Source organism: Calonectris borealis, unplaced genomic scaffold (assembly GCF_964195595.1).
Source record: "Calonectris borealis unplaced genomic scaffold, bCalBor7.hap1.2 HAP1_SCAFFOLD_101, whole genome shotgun sequence".
In the NCBI taxonomy this organism is placed as follows: Eukaryota; Metazoa; Chordata; class Aves; order Procellariiformes; family Procellariidae; genus Calonectris; species Calonectris borealis.
The window spans coordinates 70,473-92,890 of record NW_027441491.1 but is presented as its reverse complement, the minus strand read 5'-3'; the positions used below and the strand labels follow the sequence as shown (position 1 = coordinate 92,890).

The 22,418-nt window shown below is 59.7% G+C and overlaps 2 protein-coding genes and 1 long non-coding RNA gene across 4 annotated transcripts in view; 2 read left to right on the top strand and 1 right to left on the bottom strand.

The window, feature by feature from the left end:
• LOC142076740 (uncharacterized) overlaps positions 1 to 22,418 on the bottom strand; it is a 124,405-nt gene that overhangs the window by 48,481 nt on the left and 53,506 nt on the right. The gene's annotated exons all lie outside the window — the stretch shown is intronic.
• LOC142076736 (SUN domain-containing protein 3-like) lies at positions 1,658 to 6,229 on the top strand. The gene is made up of 10 exons (XM_075139126.1): positions 1,658 to 2,109; positions 2,492 to 2,562; positions 2,657 to 2,706; positions 3,243 to 3,283; positions 3,561 to 3,699; positions 3,926 to 4,010; positions 4,145 to 4,260; positions 4,499 to 4,666; positions 5,035 to 5,121; positions 5,712 to 6,229. Exons 1-10 carry the CDS (start codon positions 2,009 to 2,011, stop codon positions 5,856 to 5,858), a joined length of 1,005 nt encoding a protein of 334 aa, XP_074995227.1. The 5' UTR covers positions 1,658 to 2,008; the 3' UTR covers positions 5,859 to 6,229.
• LOC142076738 (SUN domain-containing protein 3-like) lies at positions 15,611 to 22,346 on the top strand. 2 transcript variants are annotated; one of them, XM_075139129.1, is made up of 11 exons: positions 15,611 to 16,132; positions 18,310 to 18,565; positions 18,948 to 19,018; positions 19,113 to 19,162; positions 19,699 to 19,739; positions 20,017 to 20,155; positions 20,382 to 20,466; positions 20,601 to 20,716; positions 20,955 to 21,122; positions 21,491 to 21,577; positions 22,168 to 22,346. In XM_075139129.1, the coding sequence occupies exons 2-11, from the start codon at positions 18,465 to 18,467 to the stop codon at positions 22,312 to 22,314; spliced, it is 1,005 nt and encodes a 334-aa protein (XP_074995230.1). In that variant the 5' UTR covers positions 15,611 to 16,132; positions 18,310 to 18,464; the 3' UTR covers positions 22,315 to 22,346. The 2 variants fall into 2 exon arrangements, with proteins under 2 accessions (XP_074995230.1, XP_074995229.1); XM_075139128.1 differs by lacking the exon at positions 15,611 to 16,132 and having other exon boundaries at positions 17,545 to 18,565.

The following is a 22,418-nucleotide window of genomic DNA, read 5'->3' as shown; positions in this document are numbered from 1 at the left end:
AGCTTGGTGGGGTGCGTAGCGGGGGATTTTGGGGCCCACTGGGGAGACCTACAGTAGAGCTGAAAGAGATGCCTGGGCCCCTCACTCCAGTTCTGAGCGGGGAGTGTTGTACCCAGCACGGTGCAAGGTGCCACGGTGGCGTTCGAAGAGGGTGGCTGGAAAGAGCTGAGACAAACGTGCCCCCTGCTCTGCCTGACCCCACTTCTGTGCCCGATAAGATCATGGAGCACATCCTCCTGGAAGACATGTCAAAACATATTGAAGACAGGAAGGTGATTACAGACAGCCAACATGGCTTCACAAGGGCAAATTGGACATGACCCAAAATGAATTGAGAGCGGCCCTGCAGAGAAGGACTTGGGGATCCTGGTAGACGAAAAATGAGACATGAGCCGGCCGTGTGCGCTCGCAGCCCAGAAAGCCAACTGTGTGCTGGGCTGCATCCAAAGAAGCGTGGCCAGCAGGTGAAGAGAGGGGATTCTCCCATTCTGCTCTGCTCTGGTGGGACCCCACGTGGAGTAGTGCATGCAGCTCTGGGGTCCTCGGCACAGGAAAGACAGGGACCCATTGGAGCAGGTCCAGAGGAGGGCCACAAAAATGATCTGAGGGCTGGAACACCTCTGCTATGAAGAAAGGCTGAGAGAGTTGGGGTTGTTCAACCTGGAGAAGAGAAGGGTCTGGGTAGATCTTCCTAGGGCCTTTCAATATATAAAGAGGGCTTAGAAGAAAGAGGGAGGGAGACTTTTTACCAGGTTAGGTTGGATGGGTCTTTGAGCAACTTCTCTAGTGAAAGACGTCCCTATCCATGGCAAGGGGGCTGGACCAGATGATCTTTAAAGGTCCCTTCCAACCCAAACTATTCTATGATTCTATGACCTGGAGCAGCCCCCACCCAGCTGCTCGCCAGGAACAGCACATTCCCTCAGCGCCCAGATGGCCGTGGGCTGAGGAACATCCCTGGGCTTGCCGGGGAGTGCTGTGGGTGCTTGCAGCAGCTCTTCCTGGCCGGGGGACAGCGGCTGGCCCCAGCACAGGGAGGAGGGAGGCAGGGAGGCAGGGAGGGAGGCCAGGACAGCAGCACAACTCAAGAGAGAGAGACAGCCTCGCTGCTGAGCATTTCCACAATGCGCAGAGTCATCACTGTTAGCACCGTGTGAAAACGCACAGGCCTGAGCAGCCCTGGGTGTATGTAGAGGTGGGAGACTGCATCGGGTGGTCCTCCAGCCTGAAGGGACCTGCACACCAGGCTGCTTGATCCCAGCCCTGGGAGCCTGGGCAGCAGTGGGGTGCCCGCTCCCCTAGGTGAGTCCCACAGGGGTCTGTGCAGTACCCACATGCCCAGCTCCTTGATAGTCGCCCCGGGGGGCTGTGCCCAGCACTCTCACAGCTCAATCCTGCAGGCTGCCGCACGCCCGGGAGGTGGCTGAGGAGCCTGATGAGGGGCCGAGGGACAAGCCCGGGTCTCGGGGCTTGTCCACAGCACCTGCACACGGGGTTTCAGTGGGGAGCGCTTAAACCGACACTGCGTCTGGACTAACCCACGTAGAACTACAGCCTGTTCTGAAGCACCGCAGTTCACTGCCATCAGCAGCTGGCAATGCCTGAGTGCAAAAAAGCAATTCCCTGATCTAATTCAGTGCTAAAACTCTCCAAATTCTCACAAAACTACCCTCCTGCCCACAGCCCAGGGCATGCCACTGCCTGGCACAGGAGGAGGTGTGTAACGGCACAGCAGCTTGCTGGGGCAGCTGAAGGAGACGCTGCTCTCTGTGCTCCCAGGTGCTTCTGGGCCCCTTGTCTCTCGGAGCTGCAGGTGTGGGCAGGGGCTAAGACACAGGGTTTCTCCCTCACAGGTGGCACAGCAACCCCCCTCGTGGGTAGCCCCTCTGAAGTCATCATGGGCATCACCAGTCGGCTCTTGTGAGGTCATAATCTGCTGCCCTCCATAAAACTCCATGCTGGAGAGGTGTGCGGCAGCGCGAAGCAGAGCGCTTTCAGCAGCTAGCGGATGCTTAGAGAAGAGGTGCTTGGGTCTCGAGAGGAGAGCAGGCTTTTCCCTCCGCCTGGCCAGGGTGCTGGGGTTGTGGAGATGCCAGCCAGGTTGGGCAGGTGGGTGCAAGAGGGCCCAGAAAGCCAGGAGGGATCAGCCCAGAAGCCGTGTGTGCTGTCTGCCTTCCCTCCCAGCAGGAGCAGGCAGCCCCAGAGCATGGGGGCTGTCTGCACTACCGCACTCCAGCCGGGGGCACGGCCCTGGCCTTTCTCTGGGGAGAGCCGAGCGGGGCCAGGATGCTGCCCCTGTGTCAGGCCAGAGGTCTTTGTGTCCCAGGGCTGGTGTGCAATGGGCCAGACCTTCCCAAAGGCCCCTGGGCCCTCGGGCTTGCAGGTGTGCTGAGCACAGGAACCTGGTAGCAAGCAAGCTCCTAAACGGATCCCTGGCAAATATGTGTCCCAACCTTGGGCTTTGGTAACAACAGTGTTCCCTCTCTTTTAGACGACGCAACACCCACCAGAAGGGCAGGAGCATCCTGAGGCTCCTTTTCCTGCTGCTTCCCGTCCTGTCGGGTGAGTATCCCTGACCAAAAATGGTCCTCTCAGTCCTGCGGAGGGGGACCAGCTCCTGAGGAAAATAACCATCTCTTGACAATGTGACCCACAGCTGTTGTCTACTGCTCGGGCTCAACGATCTGGGGAAAGGGAGCATTACGGGTAAGTGTCTCTTGCTGTGGGAAAGCCAATGCCTGCAAAGGCCGTGGCTCTGCCCTCCTGCCTCTCCTGGGAACATGGGGTGCCTGGTCAAAAATGCCCACCACCGCTGAGGCAGAGGTTGGGCGGGGCACTTCTGTTCATCCTTCAATCTCCTTCGCGCCTGGGTGGGGTTCAACACAGAAACGGGTCTTCCCAAGTGACCTCTGCAGGGTGGCAGGCTGAAGAGTGGAGCACTTTGGCAGAAGGTGCTTTTGCTGCCTGCATACCTCTCGGAGAGCCTGGGGGGGGTCAGGTGGAGACCCGAAAGATGCTCTGCTGGACGTGGCTGGTTAAAGAGTCCAACCTTCGGGTCGGGGTCTCTCCAAAGTGACTCGAAGCAGCTGGAAATTCTGCCAGCTCTGCCTAGGGGAGTGTCCTTTGGGAAGCCCTGGCAGTGCTCCTCATGCTTGCTCCAGTGGAGTGTCTCTCCAAAGCGTCAATTTTGGCAGTAAACAAGCTACTTAAGGAGTCCATCCCGCACCCTCTTTATCTTGCAGGAGGCATCACAGCTTCCTGAAGCAGAGCCGCAGTCTCTGGGGTAAGAGCGCTTTCTTGCCAAGGAACGAACTCTGTGGAGCCATCTCAGCTGGCTTCGTGCTACCTGCACTCGCTCACCTCGCGAACAGGGCCCCTGACCTTCCCCGTCTGCCACCCGCGGTAGTGGAAGGGAGCCATTTGTAAACCAGAGGAAGGAAAGGGGCCAGGGGCCGGGGGGTGACACAAGCCCACGGGGACCCTTCTCTGCACAGCGTTGGGAGCCTGCCTGCAGGGGCTGGGCAGCTGCTGGACAAGACCTGCTTTCTCTCTGCCTCCAGGAACTCACAGGCTTGGCTGGAGCAGAAGAAGCGGGAGCTCAAGGAGACGGTGGCTCAGGTGTCTGCTGCGAGGGGAAACATACTTCAGGCAGTGAGAGAGGTCCTCGAAGCCCACGGTGTCCAAGAGGAGAAGAGAGAGGTAAGGGTGCTGGGGGTAGACCAGAGACCTCGCTGCCTTTCCGGGCACCCTCCTGCTGCTTCCTCTTGGCACTCTCAAAGTGGGCACCTTTTCCGACAGGTCTTGCCTTGGGTTTTCTGACACAGAGGCGCTCCTTGGCTCTGTGCTAGGACTCGGTGTTCATGCAGAATGGCCCATGCATGTGTTTGTGTTCACTGCCATCTCTCCATCCCCAATTTTTTCCCAGGAAGTTCTGCGGTTGACAGAGGCAGCAGTTCAGAAGGTGCTTGAAAACTACCTTCAGATGCCTGACTGGGCTCTGGAAGCCATAGGTATGCAGACGGGAAGTCTCGCCCTTGGTTTGTGTATGGCACTCCCCCAAAGCCTGCCAAGCTCTGCTTGAAGCCTGAGAAATACATCCTAATGCACTGCTTCAACTCCTAATCTCTGGCCACCTTCATGTCAGGTGCCGCCATTGATGAGGAGAGGACATCCAAGAGTTACGGTGGGCAAGGCAAGATGACCTGGTGGCCTTCTCCATTCGGCTTCTCTTCTGCAAATCCTCCAGAGACAATCTTGCAGGTATCACAAGGGAACTCCTGACTTGTGAGTCACCTCCTTGCTTTCGGGTTGGCAGACCAAGTGCGCAGCACTTCCCTTCAGCCCGATCGTATCGCTCAGCCCTGCAGTCTGCATTGCATTCCTGATCCCTGCGACCCCTGACAGCACTGCCCTCCCATCAGGAGGGGGACCGAGCTGCCCCCAGCTGCTGTGAACTTTGGCTGTCTTGCCACTGATGGTTATGGCTTTCTGGTTTCAGCCGCGTATTGCCCCTGGCAACTGCTGGGCTTTCCAAGGATCTCGGGGTCACGTGGTCATCCGGCTGCCTGAGCAAATCTGGCCAAGGGCTTTCACCATTTGGCATATCTCCGAGGCAGTCTCTCCTTCTGGGGAAGTCAGCAGCGCCCCCAAAGACTTTGCTGTCTCCGTAAGTCTTTGCCTTGCGCTTATCGGGTGGGGCCCAGCCCCAGGGAAAAGCTGTACCAGAGACGTGCTTCTCGCGGCGGCTTCTCTCAGACATCTGTCTGGGGCTGGCTGCTGCAGAGCACCTCATCCCCTGGGGGGCCACTGGGGGCATGTGGGGTTCTGTACCTCTGGGGGCTGCTTCTCTGCTTCACGGCCAAGGATCCTGGAGCACGTGCTCGAAGCACCCTGACCCAGAGCCTCCCTAACCTGTGCTAGACTACCGCTAGAGCTGAGGGAGGCGGGGAAGGGTTCCCGGGTTCGGCCTTGGCGTGCCCTTTTTCTGACACCCTGCTGGAGCCTGACCTGCTCCCTTTGTCTCTCGTCTTTCAGGGAGTGGATGAGGCAACGGCAGAAACTCTCCTGGGGACATTCACCTACGAGGTGCACAAGGAGATTGCTCAGACTTTCCATGTGCAGGTACTGCAAGAGCTGTGGCAGGATGCCCGGGAAGAAGGCAGGGTTGTCTGCAAGTCCTTGGAGAAAAGAGTGTGGAGGATCATCCCAGACACCCTCTGCTCTCCCACGCTCTGTGCTCCTGCGGGGAAGACGGCAAGAGGAGAGCAAACGGGGCTTTGCTCTGCTGGCCGAGGCAGCTGCCCCACCTTTGCAAGGGCTTTCCTTTTCCTTCGGGTAGCGCAGAGAAAGCAGCAGTGGGAAGGGGTCCAGGAAGGGAAACGGTCCCCCTCAGGGGAGACGGCGGGAGGGAGGACGGCAGACATCTTCCCCCCTCAGCGGGACTCTCCCTGCAACCCGCGTCAGCCCGGGCAGCAAAGCGCCTCCGGTTTCCACAGCTCCCCTCAGCAAGGCTCTGAGGCCAGGCCTTTGCCTTCTAGGCACAGAGGGCTCCTCTGTGGCCCTGGCAAAGGAGGGTCTGGTCGCCCTGGCTTCCTCCTTCGTCAGGGCTGCTGCTTGGTCCTCAGCAGAGGGAATGCGGGCAGAGGGGACTCTGGCGATATGCCGTGGCTCTTGCCACCTGCGTAATGATGGCTCCCCCCATTTCTTTACAGAAGGAGCTTCCCAGGACATTTCGCTACATCAAATTCCAGGTGCAGAGCAACTGGGGAAACCCAGAGTACACCTGTATGTACCGAGTACAGGTTCACGGGAAGGCGGCAAGCCACAACGACCACCCGCAAGCCCAAGAGCTCCTTTAGGAAGCATAATAAACCAAAGAAGATGTGTGGCAGCTCGACTTGTGTATGCCGCGTGCCCCCACCCCTTCCTCCTGGTGTCCCCCCACGTGCCGACAGCCCCAGCTCTCTGAGCAAGTGAGAGTGTCTGCCCAGGCTAGAGCAGAGGACTAGTCTTTATTTTTCCCCTTCCCGGGCTGTAGTTCGGGGGCTAGATGCTGGATCCAGACGGGGGCTGGATGCTTGAGGCCTGTGCTGGAGCCCACGCAGTGTGTCTGTCCGTGCACGTGCGCACAGCCGTGGTGCACGTGTGTGTGTGTGAGTGTTTTGAAACAAAGAAGTTCCTAACAAATTCTCTAAGACTCAATTTGGAGTTTTAGAAAGCAGGTATTCTTTATTGCAGCGCTGGACGCACAGAGTGCCAAATCACTTACCCATAGGGGCTCCCTTCCCCACTAGTTCCCTTTCCCTTTCCCAGTTCCCTTTCTAGGTTCTTTTCCTGTGCTACCACTCCCTTTTTTTGGGGGGAAAATACCACCCCCATGGCCCTCCTGCATTTTTTCTGGGGGGGAGGAGGGGGAAATAATTCCCCCCAGTATCCTCCTGTATTATTTTTGGGGGGGAACTCAGCCCCATGCCATGGCCCTCCTCTATTTTGGGGTGAGAAATAACTCATGTTCATCTTATTTTCCAGCACAAAATGTCCTCGGCTGCTCCCAGCGTAGCCCGGCCCTTGGCCATCGTGTTGCGTGGGGCTGTTGGGGTTATGATCCACAGGAAACACAAAGACAGGTGCAAAATCCCACTCCAGGGGTTGATTTGTCTCTGTGTTGCAATTTTTTTTAAAAATTTGAATAGCAAAATTTGATAAAAGAATATTAAACCTCAAACATGTTTGTGCCAGATGGGTTTCGTGGATGTGCTGATCTCTTCTGGATGCACAACCCTCCCCACCACGTAATGAAGCCCACATGACTCAGACGGGGCAATACTGCCACCTTCCCGACAATGTCAAACCAAAATCATTTCAGGATTTTTCTCCTGGCAATTCTTCCAGTCCAAGAATTCCTGTAGGGACACCCCCTGCCCACAGGCTGTAGTATGGCCTTTCTGTAAAGAGGGTGATTGCTGGGGAGGAGCAGGGCAGCAGCAGGGCCCCGGCTTGTGCATCTCCCATCAGCCAGATCCCTCAGCCCTCGCGGGTGCGTCCCATCTGTGCCCGTATACTTCTGTACGGCCAGTTTCCTTAAGTATTCCCTGACCTGATTCTCTTCCGCCAAGGGTATGTCTGCCTTGCTCCAGCCTTTTCCCAGGCCTCTGTGACCTGGGATTCCTGAAGGCAGGTCGGGCTGGTAGAGACGGCAAAGGCAGCTTTCAGTGCCTCAGCCTTTCCCACCGCCTGTGTGACCAGCTCCTCCACCTCATTCAGCAGCAGGACCCCATTTCTCCTCGCCGTCCTTCTATCACCTGTGTACCTATAGGCAGCGTTGGGGCTGTGATGGGGTTGTTTGGAGGAGTTGTATGCATGATTAAAAATGCATGTAAAACCCTGCGGCCAGGGCCCTGATGGTGCCCTACAGTCCTAAGGGAATGCTGACATGAACACACTTCAAGCCAGGTCTTTTAGTAGCGTTAATCCAGGTATGGGGGGGACACAGAAACCTCCCGGGCGGGAATGGGGGATGAGAAGGGTGCCTCCACCCCCCCACGCGCAGAAGGGGCAGAGCCAGGATATATATAAGCAGGGGCTGGTACCTGGTGGGGGGGAAAGGGATTCGCAGGGGATTGTGGGGCCCAGGGTGGGGCAGGGATGCCTGGGGGAGGGTTTTATGGTGCTGTCATGGCACCTTTGCGGGGATGCGGCACTGCAGGGGCACCTGTGGGGTGAGGAGCCATTTCCCTGCCAGGCTGCCAGGCCCTTGATCCCCTCTGTTACCCCCTCAGTGACCCCAATCCCCTCAGTTAGCCCCAGAAACCTCAGCCCCAAAGATGCCTCTGCTTCCTCCCAGACAGCCCTGATACCCTGCTACCCTTCCAGGCATCCCAGATCTCCCACTCAGATGTCTTCTCAATCTTCTCAAACGCCTCCTCAATACCACTGATCCCCTCACTTCCAACCAGAAGTCCCCGATCCCCTCAGTTCCCCCGTTCAGACACCCCCAATCCTTTGAGTTCCTCTCAGACTCCCTCCATCTCCTCAGTTCCCCCCTGCACACTCTTCATTGCCTTCACTTCTCCCCAGACACCCCCATCACCTCCAGTTCTCTCCAGACACCCCCAACCCCCTTGACCCTCCTGATCCCATCAGTTCCCCCCAGACATCCCTCTCCTTTCAGGTACCCCAGGCATCTGCTCCTCCCAAGGTCCTTCCCCCCTCCACAGTCTGGGAGGAGGATGGCCATGGCAGGGAGCTATTTCCCCCCAAAAAGGGGGAGGCTGAGGGTGGGAGTTGGTTCCTTCCCAAAAGGGTGAGGTGACACAGAAGAAGAACATAGAAAGGGAACTGGGGATGATTCACAGGGAAAACTAAATCCAGTCAGTGGCACCGAACACAGGAAACCCTCCCAGGAAGAGTTTGCCCACTTCCTTTCTTTCTCTGGCTTGCTCTTTCCAGTGGTGCCTGCTGGAGATTTTTCCCAGTTCCGGCACAATATTGGTGCTGTAGCAGAGGTTCGTTCTCATGGGAGGGCACAAAGCCAGAAGCGAGTGCAGGAGAGTCTGTGTGCTCAAATGCTGCAGATGGGAGCGTGGGGGAGGGCAGCCAGGAGAGGGCGAGGCCGGTGTGACTGCCGCCATTTCGGGGGCAGGGAGCACTCGCGACGGGGCGGGGCCGCCTGTGAGGAGCCATAATGTGTCGGACGAGCAGGCACGTAGCCCGGGGAGCTCCCACCGGGCCCCACCCCCTTGCAACAGAAACGGCTTGCTCATTGGTAGAGCAGAAGGGCAGGGCCCCCTGATTGGTTGCTGCACTGCATATGGGTTCGTTGAGTGGCTGGGGGTTGGTGGTGCTGGTTGGAGGTGTTGGGTGGAGAGTGTGTGCAGAGTTGGGCCGTGTGCAGAGTTGGGCCATGTGCAGAGTTGGGCGTGGGGGTCCCTCTGCCTGCCACCGGTGCCTGCAGGGCTGGGTAAGAGGGGGGAGGTGAGGGCAAAGGCAGTGCCTGAGGGGGGCCGGGAGGGGATAATGTGGAGGGGAGTGTGCTCATGGGAGCGCCCGGGTGCCCTGGTGGCTGCTCCTCCTCCCCTCCTGTCCCACAGGTGCACTTTCAGATGACCGAAAGGGAGGCAGGGGTGTTACTGGGGTGGGAGGGGCAGGGCAGGGGGAGGAGGGGAGCACATAACATTTACCCAGGGGTCTGGGTCCACAATGGAGGGATTGGGCCATTGCAGAAGCATTTGGTGGTGGCTGTGCTGCAGAAGGGTCCCTGATGTGAGTCTGCAGGCACAGTAGTATGGCTTTGGTGAAGGGGGCAGGATGAATGACCCTCACTTGTGTGTCAGGGGATGCAGTGTGTAACAGGAAGCCAGGCGTGGGCTGGAGGGTGGGTGCTGGGTGGTCTGGGATTGCAGCCTGGCCAGTGTGAATGAGGGTCCTCCTCCCCACCCTGCCCCTCTCGGAGACGTTCCTGTTCCCTCTTCTCTGCCAGGCAGACCTCTTTCAGGGAAAGGCAGAGGGAGGTAGAGCAGTGCGGGAGCAGATCGAAGTCTGCGACCCGCATCCAGAAATCCCTCGGGGAGTGGCCAGAGCTGCCGGGCAATGGCACTAGCCCCAGGACACCTGGGTGCCTGTCGCCCTGGCCGTGGCCTTTCCTCCCCGTGCCCTGGGGACTGACTGGGGATGCCCTTTCCCACCATGGCTCCCTGCACTTTGTCCCGCTTGCTTTGAGCAGCAGCAGTGGTCAGAGCTGGCAGAAGCTGTTCAGGAGCAGGTTGAGGTCAAGAAGGTGGAAGGGGGACAGGAGGGACGGGGGCTCAACATGTTTGTGGGGGCAAGCCCCCTCAGAGCAGGCATGGCATGGACTTTTGGCTGGGCCTGCTTCTCTCCAAGGCAGACCTCTTTCAGGGCAATACAGAGGGAGGCGCAGCAGTGTCCTGTGCTGGAGAGCGCCTGGGTGCCCCTCTGCTTGGGAGCGCAAGGCAGCGCGTGGCTGTGCCTGCGGGTCTACGGCTGTTCCTGTGTCAGCAGCTGTGGTGCTGGACACAGCTGCAGGTGAGCAGGGTGGCATGCCTGTGCACAGACGTGCGGGGGGTGCATTCCCCTGAGCACGTCGGTGTGCGATTGTGTGCGAGGATAGGGCAGCATCCCCGTGACCGTCCGTGCCTGACAGAGCCTGTGGCTGTGCCCCTCACACCCTGCTGGCTCCTGACGCACAGGTGCAGCCATGCAAACAGAAGCGGTGAAGCAAGACCTCCACATGCTCCAGGAGCGCCTGGCTCAGTGTTCAAGTCACAAAGGCACAAGGAGCTGCTGCGGTGTCTGGTAGGCGTGGAGTGTTCCCCTTGTCCCCGGGAGCTGGGGCTGCGAGACCTGAGCCCCTGACCCCTCGTTTCCCCACGCAGGGGAAGAAGCCGCAGGAGCTGCAGAAAACCATGGAGCAGCGCAGCATGGAGGTCAGTGCCCCTCCTCTGCCAATGTCCCCCAGTTGCGGCGCCTGGGGCTCTGTCAGGGGCTTAGTGCCTGTGTGCGGCTCCTCTTCCCAGAACTGTGTCGTGGCGTGGTGTTTGGAAAAGAACCATCAGGAGCTCCAGCAGCTGGAGGGGCTGGTGGCCCACACCAAGGTGAGTTCACAGAATCACAGGCTGGTTGAGGTTGGAAGGGACCTCTGGAGATCATCTTGTCTTGTCCAGTGCCTCTGCTCAAGCAGGGTCACCGAGAGCCAGTTGCTCAGGACCATGTCCAGATGCGGACCGCGTCCAGAGTTGGGCCTGGGGGTCCCTCTACCTACCTGCAGGGCTGGGAAGGCGAGGGGACAAATGGGCAAAAGCAGTGCCGGAGGGAAGCTGAGAGGGGATAATGCCGAGAGGAGTGCACTCGTGGGAGTGTGCCGGTGCCTGATGGCTGCCCCTCTTCCCCTTGTCTCCCGCAGGAGCGCTTGCAGGTGGCAAGTAGGGAGGCAGCCGCGACCCTGGAGGAGGCACAGAAGGTTCAGTGGAGGAGGCCTGTCCTGACAGGGTCAGGGAGGGGGGTGCCAGTGCTGGGTCCATGCACCCCAGCAGCTGCAGGCAGTGGTGTGGCAGGGGAGGACACCTACTCTGGGATATGGCATCCGTGATGGAGGGATTGGGCCCCTGGAGATCCCCCAGGCTGTTGGCTGTGCTGCAGAGGGGACCCTGATGTGAGTCTGCAGGCACAGTAGTATGGCTTTGGTGAAGGGGGCAGGATGAATGACCCTTACTGGTGTGTCAGGGGATGCAGTGTGTAACAGGAAGCCAGGCGTGGGCTGGAGGGGGGGTTCTGGGTGGTCTGGGATTGCAGCCTGGCCAGTGTGAATGAGGGTCCTCCTCCCCACCCTGCCCCTCTCGGAGACGTTCCTGTTCCCTCTTCTCTGCCAGGCAGACCTCTTTCAGGGAAAGGCAGAGGGAGGTAGAGCAGTGCGGGAGCAGGTCGAAGTCTGCGACCCGCATCCAGAAATCCCTCGGGGAGTGGCCAGAGCTGCCGGGCAATGGCACTAGCCCCAGGACACCTGGGTGCCTGTCGCCCTGGCCGTGGCCTTTCCTCCCCGTGCCCTGGGGACTGACTGGGGATGCCCTTTCCCACCATGGCTCCCTGCAATTTGTCCCGCTTGCTTTGAGCAGCAGCAGTGGTCAGAGCTGGCAGAAGCTGTTCAGGAGCAGGTTGAGGTCAAGAAGGTGGAAGGGGGACAGGAGGGACGGGGGCTCAACATGTTTGTGGGGGCAAGCCCCCTCAGAGCAGGCATGGCATGGACTTTTGGCTGGGCCTGCTTCTCTCCAAGGCAGACCTCTTTCAGGGCAATACAGAGGGAGGCGCAGCAGTGTCCTGTGCTGGAGAGCGCCTGGGTGCCCCTCTGCTTGGGAGCGCAAGGCAGCGCGTGGCTGTGCCTGCGGGTCTACGGCTGTTCCTGTGTCAGCAGCTGTGGTGCTGGACACAGCTGCAGGTGAGCAGGGTGGCATGCCTGTGCACAGACGTGCGGGGGGTGCATTCCCCTGAGCACGTCGGTGTGCGATTGTGTGCGAGGATAGGGCAGCATCCCCGTGACCGTCCGTGCCTGACAGAGCCTGTGGCTGTGCCCCTCACACCCTGCTGGCTCCTGACGCACAGGTGCAGCCATGCAAACAGAAGCGGTGAAGCAAGACCTCCACATGCTCCAGGAGCGCCTGGCTCAGTGTTCAAGTCACAAAGGCACAAGGAGCTGCTGCGGTGTCTGGTAGGCGTGGAGTGTTCCCCTTGTCCCCGGGAGCTGGGGCTGCGAGACCTGAGCCCCTGACCCCTCGTTTCCCCACGCAGGGGAAGAAGCCACAGGAGCTGCAGAAAACCATGGAGCAGCGCAGCATGGAGGTCAGTGCCCCTCCTCTGCCAATGTCCCCCAGTTGCGGCGCCTGGGGCTCTGTCAGGGGCTTAGTGCCTGTGTGCGGCTCCTCTTCCCAGAACTGTGTCGTGGCGTGGTGTTTGGAAAAGAACCATCAGGAGCTCCAGCAGCTGGAGGGGCTGGTGGCCCACACCAAGGTGAGTTCACAGAATCACAGGCTGGTTGAGGTTGGAAGGGACCTCTGGAGATCATCTTGTCTTGTCCAGTGCCTCTGCTCAAGCAGGGTCACCGAGAGCCAGTTGCTCAGGACCATGTCCAGATGCGGACCGCGTCCAGAGTTGGGCCTGGGGGTCCCTCTACCTACCTGCAGGGCTGGGAAGGCGAGGGGACAAATGGGCAAAAGCAGTGCCGGAGGGAAGCTGAGAGGGGATAATGCCGAGAGGAGTGCACTCGTGGGAGTGTGCCGGTGCCTGATGGCTGCCCCTCTTCCCCTTGTCTCCCGCAGGAGCGCTTGCAGGTGGCAAGTAGGGAGGCAGCCGCGACCCTGGAGGAGGCACAGAAGGTTCAGTGGAGGAGGCCTGTCCTGACAGGGTCAGGGAGGGGGGTGCCAGTGCTGGGTCCATGCACCCCAGCAGCTGCAGGCAGTGGTGTGGCAGGGGAGGACACCTACTCTGGGATATGGCATCCGTGATGGAGGGATTGGGCCCCTGGAGATCCCCCAGGCTGTTGGCTGTGCTGCAGAGGGGACCCTGATGTGAGTCTGCAGGCACAGTAGTATGGCTTTGGTGAAGGGGGCAGGATGAATGACCCTTACTGGTGTGTCAGGGGATGCAGTGTGTAACAGGAAGCCAGGCGTGGGCTGGAGGGGGGGTGCTGGGTGGTCTGGGATTGCAGCCTGGCCAGTGTGAATGAGGGTCCTCCTCCCCACCCTGCCCCTCTCGGAGACGTTCCTGTTCCCTCTTCTCTGCCAGGCAGACCTCTTTCAGGGAAAGGCAGAGGGAGGTAGAGCAGTGCGGGAGCAGGTCGAAGTCTGCGACCCGCATCCAGAAATCCCTCGGGGAGTGGCCAGAGCTGCCGGGCAATGGCACTAGCCCCAGGACACCTGGGTGCCTGTCGCCCTGGCCGTGGCCTTTCCTCCCCGTGCCCTGGGGACTGACTGGGGATGCCCTTTCCCACCATGGCTCCCTGCAATTTGTCCCGCTTGCTTTGAGCAGCAGCAGTGGTCAGAGCTGGCAGAAGCTGTTCAGGAGCAGGTTGAGGTCAAGAAGGTGGAAGGGGGACAGGAGGGACGGGGGCTCAACATGTTTGTGGGGGCAAGCCCCCTCAGAGCAGGCATGGCATGGACTTTTGGCTGGGCCTGCTTCTCTCCAAGGCAGACCTCTTTCAGGGCAATACAGAGGGAGGCGCAGCAGTGTCCTGTGCTGGAGAGCGCCTGGGTGCCCCTCTGCTTGGGAGCGCAAGGCAGCGCGTGGCTGTGCCTGCGGGTCTACGGCTGTTCCTGTGTCAGCAGCTGTGGTGCTGGACACAGCTGCAGGTGAGCAGGGTGGCATGCCTGTGCACAGACGTGCGGGGGGTGCATTCCCCTGAGCACGTCGGTGTGCGATTGTGTGCGAGGATAGGGCAGCATCCCCGTGACCGTCCGTGCCTGACAGAGCCTGTGGCTGTGCCCCTCACACCCTGCTGGCTCCTGACGCACAGGTGCAGCCATGCAAACAGAAGCGGTGAAGCAAGACCTCCACATGCTCCAGGAGCGCCTGGCTCAGTGTTCAAGTCACAAAGGCACAAGGAGCTGCTGCGGTGTCTGGTAGGCGTGGAGTGTTCCCCTTGTCCCCGGGAGCTGGGGCTGCGAGACCTGAGCCCCTGACCCCTCGTTTCCCCACGCAGGGGAAGAAGCCACAGGAGCTGCAGAAAACCATGGAGCAGCGCAGCATGGAGGTCAGTGCCCCTCCTCTGCCAATGTCCCCCAGTTGCGGCGCCTGGGGCTCTGTCAGGGGCTTAGTGCCTGTGTGCGGCTCCTCTTCCCAGAACTGTGTCGTGGCGTGGTGTTTGGAAAAGAACCATCAGGAGCTCCAGCAGCTGGAGGGGCTGGTGGCCCACACCAAGGTGAGTTCACAGAATCACAGGCTGGTTGAGGTTGGAAGGGACCTCTGGAGATCATCTTGTCTTGTCCAGTGCCTCTGCTCAAGCAGGGTCACCGAGAGCCAGTTGCTCAGGACCATGTCCAGATGCGGACCGCGTCCAGAGTTGGGCCTGGGGGTCCCTCTACCTACCTGCAGGGCTGGGAAGGCGAGGGGACAAATGGGCAAAAGCAGTGCCGGAGGGAAGCTGAGAGGGGATAATGCCGAGAGGAGTGCACTCGTGGGAGTGTGCCGGTGCCTGATGGCTGCCCCTCTTCCCCTTGTCTCCCGCAGGAGCGCTTGCAGGTGGCAAGTAGGGAGGCAGCCGCGACCCTGGAGGAGGCACAGAAGGTTCAGTGGAGGAGGCCTGTCCTGACAGGGTCGGGGAGGGGGGTGCCAGTGCTGGGTCCATGCACCCCAGCAGCTGCAGGCAGTGGTGTGGCAGGGGAGGACACCTACTCTGGGATATGGCATCCGTGATGGAGGGATTGGGCCCCTGGAGATCCCCCAGGCTGTTGGCTGTGCTGCAGAGGGGACCCTGATGTGAGTCTGCAGGCACAGTAGTATGGCTTTGGTGAAGGGGGCAGGATGAATGACCCTTACTGGTGTGTCAGGGGATGCAGTGTGTAACAGGAAGCCAGGCGTGGGCTGGAGGGGGGGTGCTGGGTGGTCTGGGATTGCAGCCTGGCCAGTGTGAATGAGGGTCCTCCTCCCCACCCTGCCCCTCTCGGAGACGTTCCTGTTCCCTCTTCTCTGCCAGGCAGACCTCTTTCAGGGAAAGGCAGAGGGAGGTAGAGCAGTGCGGGAGCAGGTCGAAGTCTGCGACCCGCATCCAGAAATCCCTCGGGGAGTGGCCAGAGCTGCCGGGCAATGGCACTAGCCCCAGGACACCTGGGTGCCTGTCGCCCTGGCCGTGGCCTTTCCTCCCCGTGCCCTGGGGACTGACTGGGGATGCCCTTTCCCACCATGGCTCCCTGCAATTTGTCCCGCTTGCTTTGAGCAGCAGCAGTGGTCAGAGCTGGCAGAAGCTGTTCAGGAGCAGGTTGAGGTCAAGAAGGTGGAAGGGGGACAGGAGGGACGGGGGCTCAACATGTTTGTGGGGGCAAGCCCCCTCAGAGCAGGCATGGCGTGGACTCTTGACTGGGCCCTCTGCTTGTCCAGCTACTCAGGAACAAGCTCCAGTGCCTCCTGGAGAGACGGGAACGCCTCCGAGAGTCAACAGCTTTGTGAGTGGTGATGGAACCTGATTGGAACCTGGGGCAGAGGGGTGGGGAAGTGATGAGCAGCTTTGGGCAGACCTCTGCAGCTCATAGACATTTTCTGGCTCCTGTCAGCTCCTCCAGCCTGCTCTGGAAAGCCCTTTGCCTTCTCTTAAGCAGCTCAAAAGACCTCTGAACAACTCGGGACTTCTGGAAGCAGCTCTGCACAACTCTGAGCAGCTCTCAGGCTCTCCTCCATGCCCCCCTCAGGCCTGGGGTAGGTCTGTGCAGTGCTGGGATGCTGGAGGTGCCTGGTGCCAACCCCAGCAGAGGCTGGGCAGCACCCTGGCTCCCTGTTGGCCACCCGGGGGATCGCCATGCCGGCCGAGGTCTCTTCTCACAGCCTAGAATCCCATGGTGTCCATAGCACGGAGAAGGTGGTGCCGGCAGACGAGACAGAGAAGTCACTGGTGCAGGAGATGGTGGCTGTGCGGCTGGTAGGACAGACAAACCGCGCTGTGGGCCTTGGGGAGGGAAGGGTCTGCACTGTGCCCGGGGGACATGGGGGCACTGATCTCAGCAGGGACAGGGGAGGGGGTCTGAGCCCCATACCTCGGCTTCCTCGCACACGCCAACACGTGTCCCTGCAGTGCCTTGGCCTGCAGGAGGAGGAGCTGGCGTCAAGGAGGCGTAAGAGCACTTCTTGGCTGAGGTGAGTTGCCCTGGGGGCTCGGGGTGCCGGGGCTGTGCAAGTGGTCCAAGGGCATTAGGCAGCTTTGGACTTCTCTGGGATGAAACGTTTCAGTATTTCTTTTCTTCCTAGCTTGGTGGGGTGCGTAGCGGGGGATTTTGGGGCCCACTGGGGAGACCTACAGTAGAGCTGAAAGAGATGCCTGGGCCCCTCACTCCAGTTCTGAGCGGGGAGTGTTGTACCCAGCACGGTGCAAGGTGCCACGGTGGCGTTCGAAGAGGGTGGCTGGAAAGAGCTGAGACAAACGTGCCCCCTGCTCTGCCTGACCCCACTTCTGTGCCCGATAAGATCATGGAGCACATCCTCCTGGAAGACATGTCAAAACATATTGAAGACAGGAAGGTGATTACAGACAGCCAACATGGCTTCACAAGGGCAAATTGGACATGACCCAAAATGAATTGAGAGCGGCCCTGCAGAGAAGGACTTGGGGATCCTGGTAGACGAAAAATGAGACATGAGCCGGCCGTGTGCGCTCGCAGCCCAGAAAGCCAACTGTGTGCTGGGCTGCATCCAAAGAAGCGTGGCCAGCAGGTGAAGAGAGGGGATTCTCCCATTCTGCTCTGCTCTGGTGGGACCCCACGTGGAGTAGTGCATGCAGCTCTGGGGTCCTCGGCACAGGAAAGACAGGGACCCATTGGAGCAGGTCCAGAGGAGGGCCACAAAAATGATCTGAGGGCTGGAACACCTCTGCTGTGAAGAAAGGCTGAGAGAGTTGGGGTTGTTCAACCTGGAGAAGAGAAGGGTCTGGGTAGATCTTCCTAGGGCCTTTCAATATATAAAGAGGGCTTAGAAGAAAGAGGGAGGGAGACTTTTTACCAGGTTAGGTTGGATGGGTCTTTGAGCAACTTCTCTAGTGAAAGACGTCCCTATCCATGGCAAGGGGGCTGGACCAGATGATCTTTAAAGGTCCCTTCCAACCCAAACTATTCTATGATTCTATGACCTGGAGCAGCCCCCACCCAGCTGCTCGCCAGGAACAGCACATTCCCTCAGCGCCCAGATGGCCGTGGGCTGAGGAACATCCCTGGGCTTGCCGGGGAGTGCTGTGGGTGCTTGCAGCAGCTCTTCCTGGCCGGGGGACAGCGGCTGGCCCCAGCACAGGGAGGAGGGAGGCAGGGAGGCAGGGAGGGAGGCCAGGACAGCAGCACAACTCAAGAGAGAGAGACAGCCTCGCTGCTGAGCATTTCCACAATGCGCAGAGTCATCACTGTTAGCACCGTGTGAAAACGCACAGGCCTGAGCAGCCCTGGGTGTATGTAGAGGTGGGAGACTGCATCGGGTGGTCCTCCAGCCTGAAGGGACCTGCACACCAGGCTGCTTGATCCCAGCCCTGGGAGCCTGGGCAGCAGTGGGGTGCCCGCTCCCCTAGGTGAGTCCCACAGGGGTCTGTGCAGTACCCACATGCCCAGCTCCTTGATAGTCGCCCCGGGGGGCTGTGCCCAGCACTCTCACAGCTCAATCCTGCAGGCTGCCGCACGCCCGGGAGGTGGCTGAGGAGCCTGATGAGGGGCCGAGGGACAAGCCCGGGTCTCGGGGCTTGTCCACAGCACCTGCACACGGGGTTTCAGTGGGGAGCGCTTAAACCGACACTGCGTCTGGACTAACCCACGTGGAACTACAGCCTGTTCTGAAGCACCGCAGTTCACTGCCATCAGCAGCTGGCAATGCCTGAGTGCAAAAAAGCAATTCCCTGATCTAATTCAGTGCTAAAACTCTCCAAATTCTCACAAAACTACCCTCCTGCCCACAGCCCAGGGCATGCCACTGCCTGGCACAGGAGGAGGTGTGTAACGGCACAGCAGCTTGCTGGGGCAGCTGAAGGAGACGCTGCTCTCTGTGCTCCCAGGTGCTTCTGGGCCCCTTGTCTCTCGGAGCTGCAGGTGTGGGCAGGGGCTAAGACACAGGGTTTCTCCCTCACAGGTGGCACAGCAACCCCCCTCGTGGGTAGCCCCTCTGAAGTCATCATGGGCATCACCAGTCGGCTCTTGTGAGGTCATAATCTGCTGCCCTCCATAAAACTCCATGCTGGAGAGGTGTGCGGCAGCGCGAAGCAGAGCGCTTTCAGCAGCTAGCGGATGCTTAGAGAAGAGGTGCTTGGGTCTCGAGAGGAGAGCAGGCTTTTCCCTCCGCCTGGCCAGGGTGCTGGGGTTGTGGAGATGCCAGCCAGGTTGGGCAGGTGGGTGCAAGAGGGCCCAGAAAGCCAGGAGGGATCAGCCCAGAAGCCGTGTGTGCTGTCTGCCTTCCCTCCCAGCAGGAGCAGGCAGCCCCAGAGCATGGGGGCTGTCTGCACTACCGCACTCCAGCCGGGGGCACGGCCCTGGCCTTTCTCTGGGGAGAGCCGAGCGGGGCCAGGATGCTGCCCCTGTGTCAGGCCAGAGGTCTTTGTGTCCCAGGGCTGGTGTGCAATGGGCCAGACCTTCCCAAAGGCCCCTGGGCCCTCGGGCTTGCAGGTGTGCTGAGCACAGGAACCTGGTAGCAAGCAAGCTCCTAAACGGATCCCTGGCAAATATGTGTCCCAACCTTGGGCTTTGGTAACAACAGTGTTCCCTCTCTTTTAGACGACGCAACACCCACCAGAAGGGCAGGAGCATCCTGAGGCTCCTTTTCCTGCTGCTTCCCGTCCTGTCGGGTGAGTATCCCTGACCAAAAATGGTCCTCTCAGTCCTGCGGAGGGGGACCAGCTCCTGAGGAAAATAACCATCTCTTGACAATGTGACCCACAGCTGTTGTCTACTGCTCGGGCTCAACGATCTGGGGAAAGGGAGCATTACGGGTAAGTGTCTCTTGCTGTGGGAAAGCCAATGCCTGCAAAGGCCGTGGCTCTGCCCTCCTGCCTCTCCTGGGAACATGGGGTGCCTGGTCAAAAATGCCCACCACCGCTGAGGCAGAGGTTGGGCGGGGCACTTCTGTTCATCCTTCAATCTCCTTCGCGCCTGGGTGGGGTTCAACACAGAAACGGGTCTTCCCAAGTGACCTCTGCAGGGTGGCAGACTGAAGAGTGGAGCACTTTGGCAGAAGGTGCTTTTGCTGCCTGCATACCTCTCGGAGAGCCTGGGGGGGGTCAGGTGGAGACCCGAAAGATGCTCTGCTGGACGTGGCTGGTTAAAGAGTCCAACCTTCGGGTCGGGGTCTCTCCAAAGTGACTCGAAGCAGCTGGAAATTCTGCCAGCTCTGCCTAGGGGAGTGTCCTTTGGGAAGCCCTGGCAGTGCTCCTCATGCTTGCTCCAGTGGAGTGTCTCTCCAAAGCGTCAATTTTGGCAGTAAACAAGCTACTTAAGGAGTCCATCCCACACCCTCTTTATCTTGCAGGAGGCATCACAGCTTCCTGAAGCAGAGCCGCAGTCTCTGGGGTAAGAGCGCTTTCTTGCCAAGGAACGAACTCTGTGGAGCCATCTCAGCTGGCTTCGTGCTACCTGCACTCGCTCACCTCGCGAACAGGGCCCCTGACCTTCCCCGTCTGCCACCCGCGGTAGTGGAAGGGAGCCATTTGTAAACCAGAGGAAGGAAAGGGGCCAGGGGCCGGGGGGTGACACAAGCCCACGGGGACCCTTCTCTGCACAGCGTTGGGAGCCTGCCTGCAGGGGCTGGGCAGCTGCTGGACAAGACCTGCTTTCTCTCTGCCTCCAGGAACTCACAGGCTTGGCTGGAGCAGAAGAAGCGGGAGCTCAAGGAGACGGTGGCTCAGGTGTCTGCTGCGAGGGGAAACATACTTCAGGCAGTGAGAGAGGTCCTCGAAGCCCACGGTGTCCAAGAGGAGAAGAGAGAGGTAAGGGTGCTGGGGGTAGACCAGAGACCTCGCTGCCTTTCCGGGCACCCTCCTGCTGCTTCCTCTTGGCACTCTCAAAGTGGGCACCTTTTCCGACAGGTCTTGCCTTGGGTTTTCTGACACAGAGGCGCTCCTTGGCTCTGTGCTAGGACTCGGTGTTCATGCAGAATGGCCCATGCATGTGTTTGTGTTCACTGCCATCTCTCCATCCCCAATTTTTTCCCAGGAAGTTCTGCGGTTGACAGAGGCAGCAGTTCAGAAGGTGCTTGAAAACTACCTTCAGATGCCTGACTGGGCTCTGGAAGCCATAGGTATGCAGACGGGAAGTCTCGCCCTTGGTTTGTGTATGGCACTCCCCCAAAGCCTGCCAAGCTCTGCTTGAAGCCTGAGAAATACATCCTAATGCACTGCTTCAACTCCTAATCTCTGGCCACCTTCATGTCAGGTGCCGCCATTGATGAGGAGAGGACATCCAAGAGTTACGGTGGGCAAGGCAAGATGACCTGGTGGCCTTCTCCATTCGGCTTCTCTTCTGCAAATCCTCCAGAGACAATCTTGCAGGTATCACAAGGGAACTCCTGACTTGTGAGTCACCTCCTTGCTTTCGGGTTGGCAGACCAAGTGCGCAGCACTTCCCTTCAGCCCGATCGTATCGCTCAGCCCTGCAGTCTGCATTGCATTCCTGATCCCTGCGACCCCTGACAGCACTGCCCTCCCATCAGGAGGGGGACCGAGCTGCCCCCAGCTGCTGTGAACTTTGGCTGTCTTGCCACTGATGGTTATGGCTTTCTGGTTTCAGCCACGTATTGCCCCTGGCAACTGCTGGGCTTTCCAAGGATCTCGGGGTCACGTGGTCATCCGGCTGCCTGAGCAAATCTGGCCAAGGGCTTTCACCATTTGGCATATCTCCGAGGCAGTCTCTCCTTCTGGGGAAGTCAGCAGCGCCCCCAAAGACTTTGCTGTCTCCGTAAGTCTTTGCCTTGCGCTTATCGGGTGGGGCCCAGCCCCAGGGAAAAGCTGTACCAGAGACGTGCTTCTCGCGGCGGCTTCTCTCAGACATCTGTCTGGGGCTGGCTGCTGCAGAGCACCTCATCCCCTGGGGGGCCACTGGGGGCATGTGGGGTTCTGTGCCTCTGGGGGCTGCTTCTCTGCTTCACGGCCAAGGATCCTGGAGCACGTGCTCGAAGCACCCTGACCCAGAGCCTCCCTAACCTGTGCTAGACTACCGCTAGAGCTGAGGGAGGCGGGGAAGGGTTCCCGGGTTCGGCCTTGGCGTGCCCTTTTTCTGACACCCTGCTGGAGCCTGACCTGCTCCCTTTGTCTCTCGTCTTTCAGGGAGTGGATGAGGCAACGGCAGAAACTCTCCTGGGGACATTCACCTACGAGGTGCACAAGGAGATTGCTCAGACTTTCCATGTGCAGGTACTGCAAGAGCTGTGGCAGGATGCCCGGGAAGAAGGCAGGGTTGTCTGCAAGTCCTTGGAGAAAAGAGTGTGGAGGATCATCCCAGACACCCTCTGCTCTCCCACGCTCTGTGCTCCTGCGGGGAAGACGGCAAGAGGAGAGCAAACGGGGCTTTGCTCTGCTGGCCGAGGCAGCTGCCCCACCTTTGCAAGGGCTTTCCTTTTCCTTCGGGTAGCGCAGAGAAAGCAGCAGTGGGAAGGGGTCCAGGAAGGGAAACGGTCCCCCTCAGGGGAGACGGCGGGAGGGAGGACGGCAGACATCTTCCCCCCTCAGCGGGACTCTCCCTGCAACCCGCGTCAGCCCGGGCAGCAAAGCGCCTCCGGTTTCCACAGCTCCCCTCAGCAAGGCTCTGAGGCCAGGCCTTTGCCTTCTAGGCACAGAGGGCTCCTCTGTGGCCCTGGCAAAGGAGGGTCTGGTCGCCCTGGCTTCCTCCTTCGTCAGGGCTGCTGCTTGGTCCTCAGCAGAGGGAATGCGGGCAGAGGGGACTCTGGCGATATGCCGTGGCTCTTGCCACCTGCGTAATGATGGCTCCCCCCATTTCTTTACAGAAGGAGCTTCCCAGGACATTTCGCTACATCAAATTCCAGGTGCAGAGCAACTGGGGAAACCCAGAGTACACCTGTATGTACCGAGTACAGGTTCACGGGAAGGCGGCAAGCCACAACGACCACCCGCAAGCCCAAGAGCTCCTTTAGGAAGCATAATAAACCAAAGAAGATGTGTGGCAGCTCGACTTGTGTATGCCGCGTGCCCCCACCCCTTCCTCCTGGTGTCCCCCCACGTGCCGACAGCCCCAGCT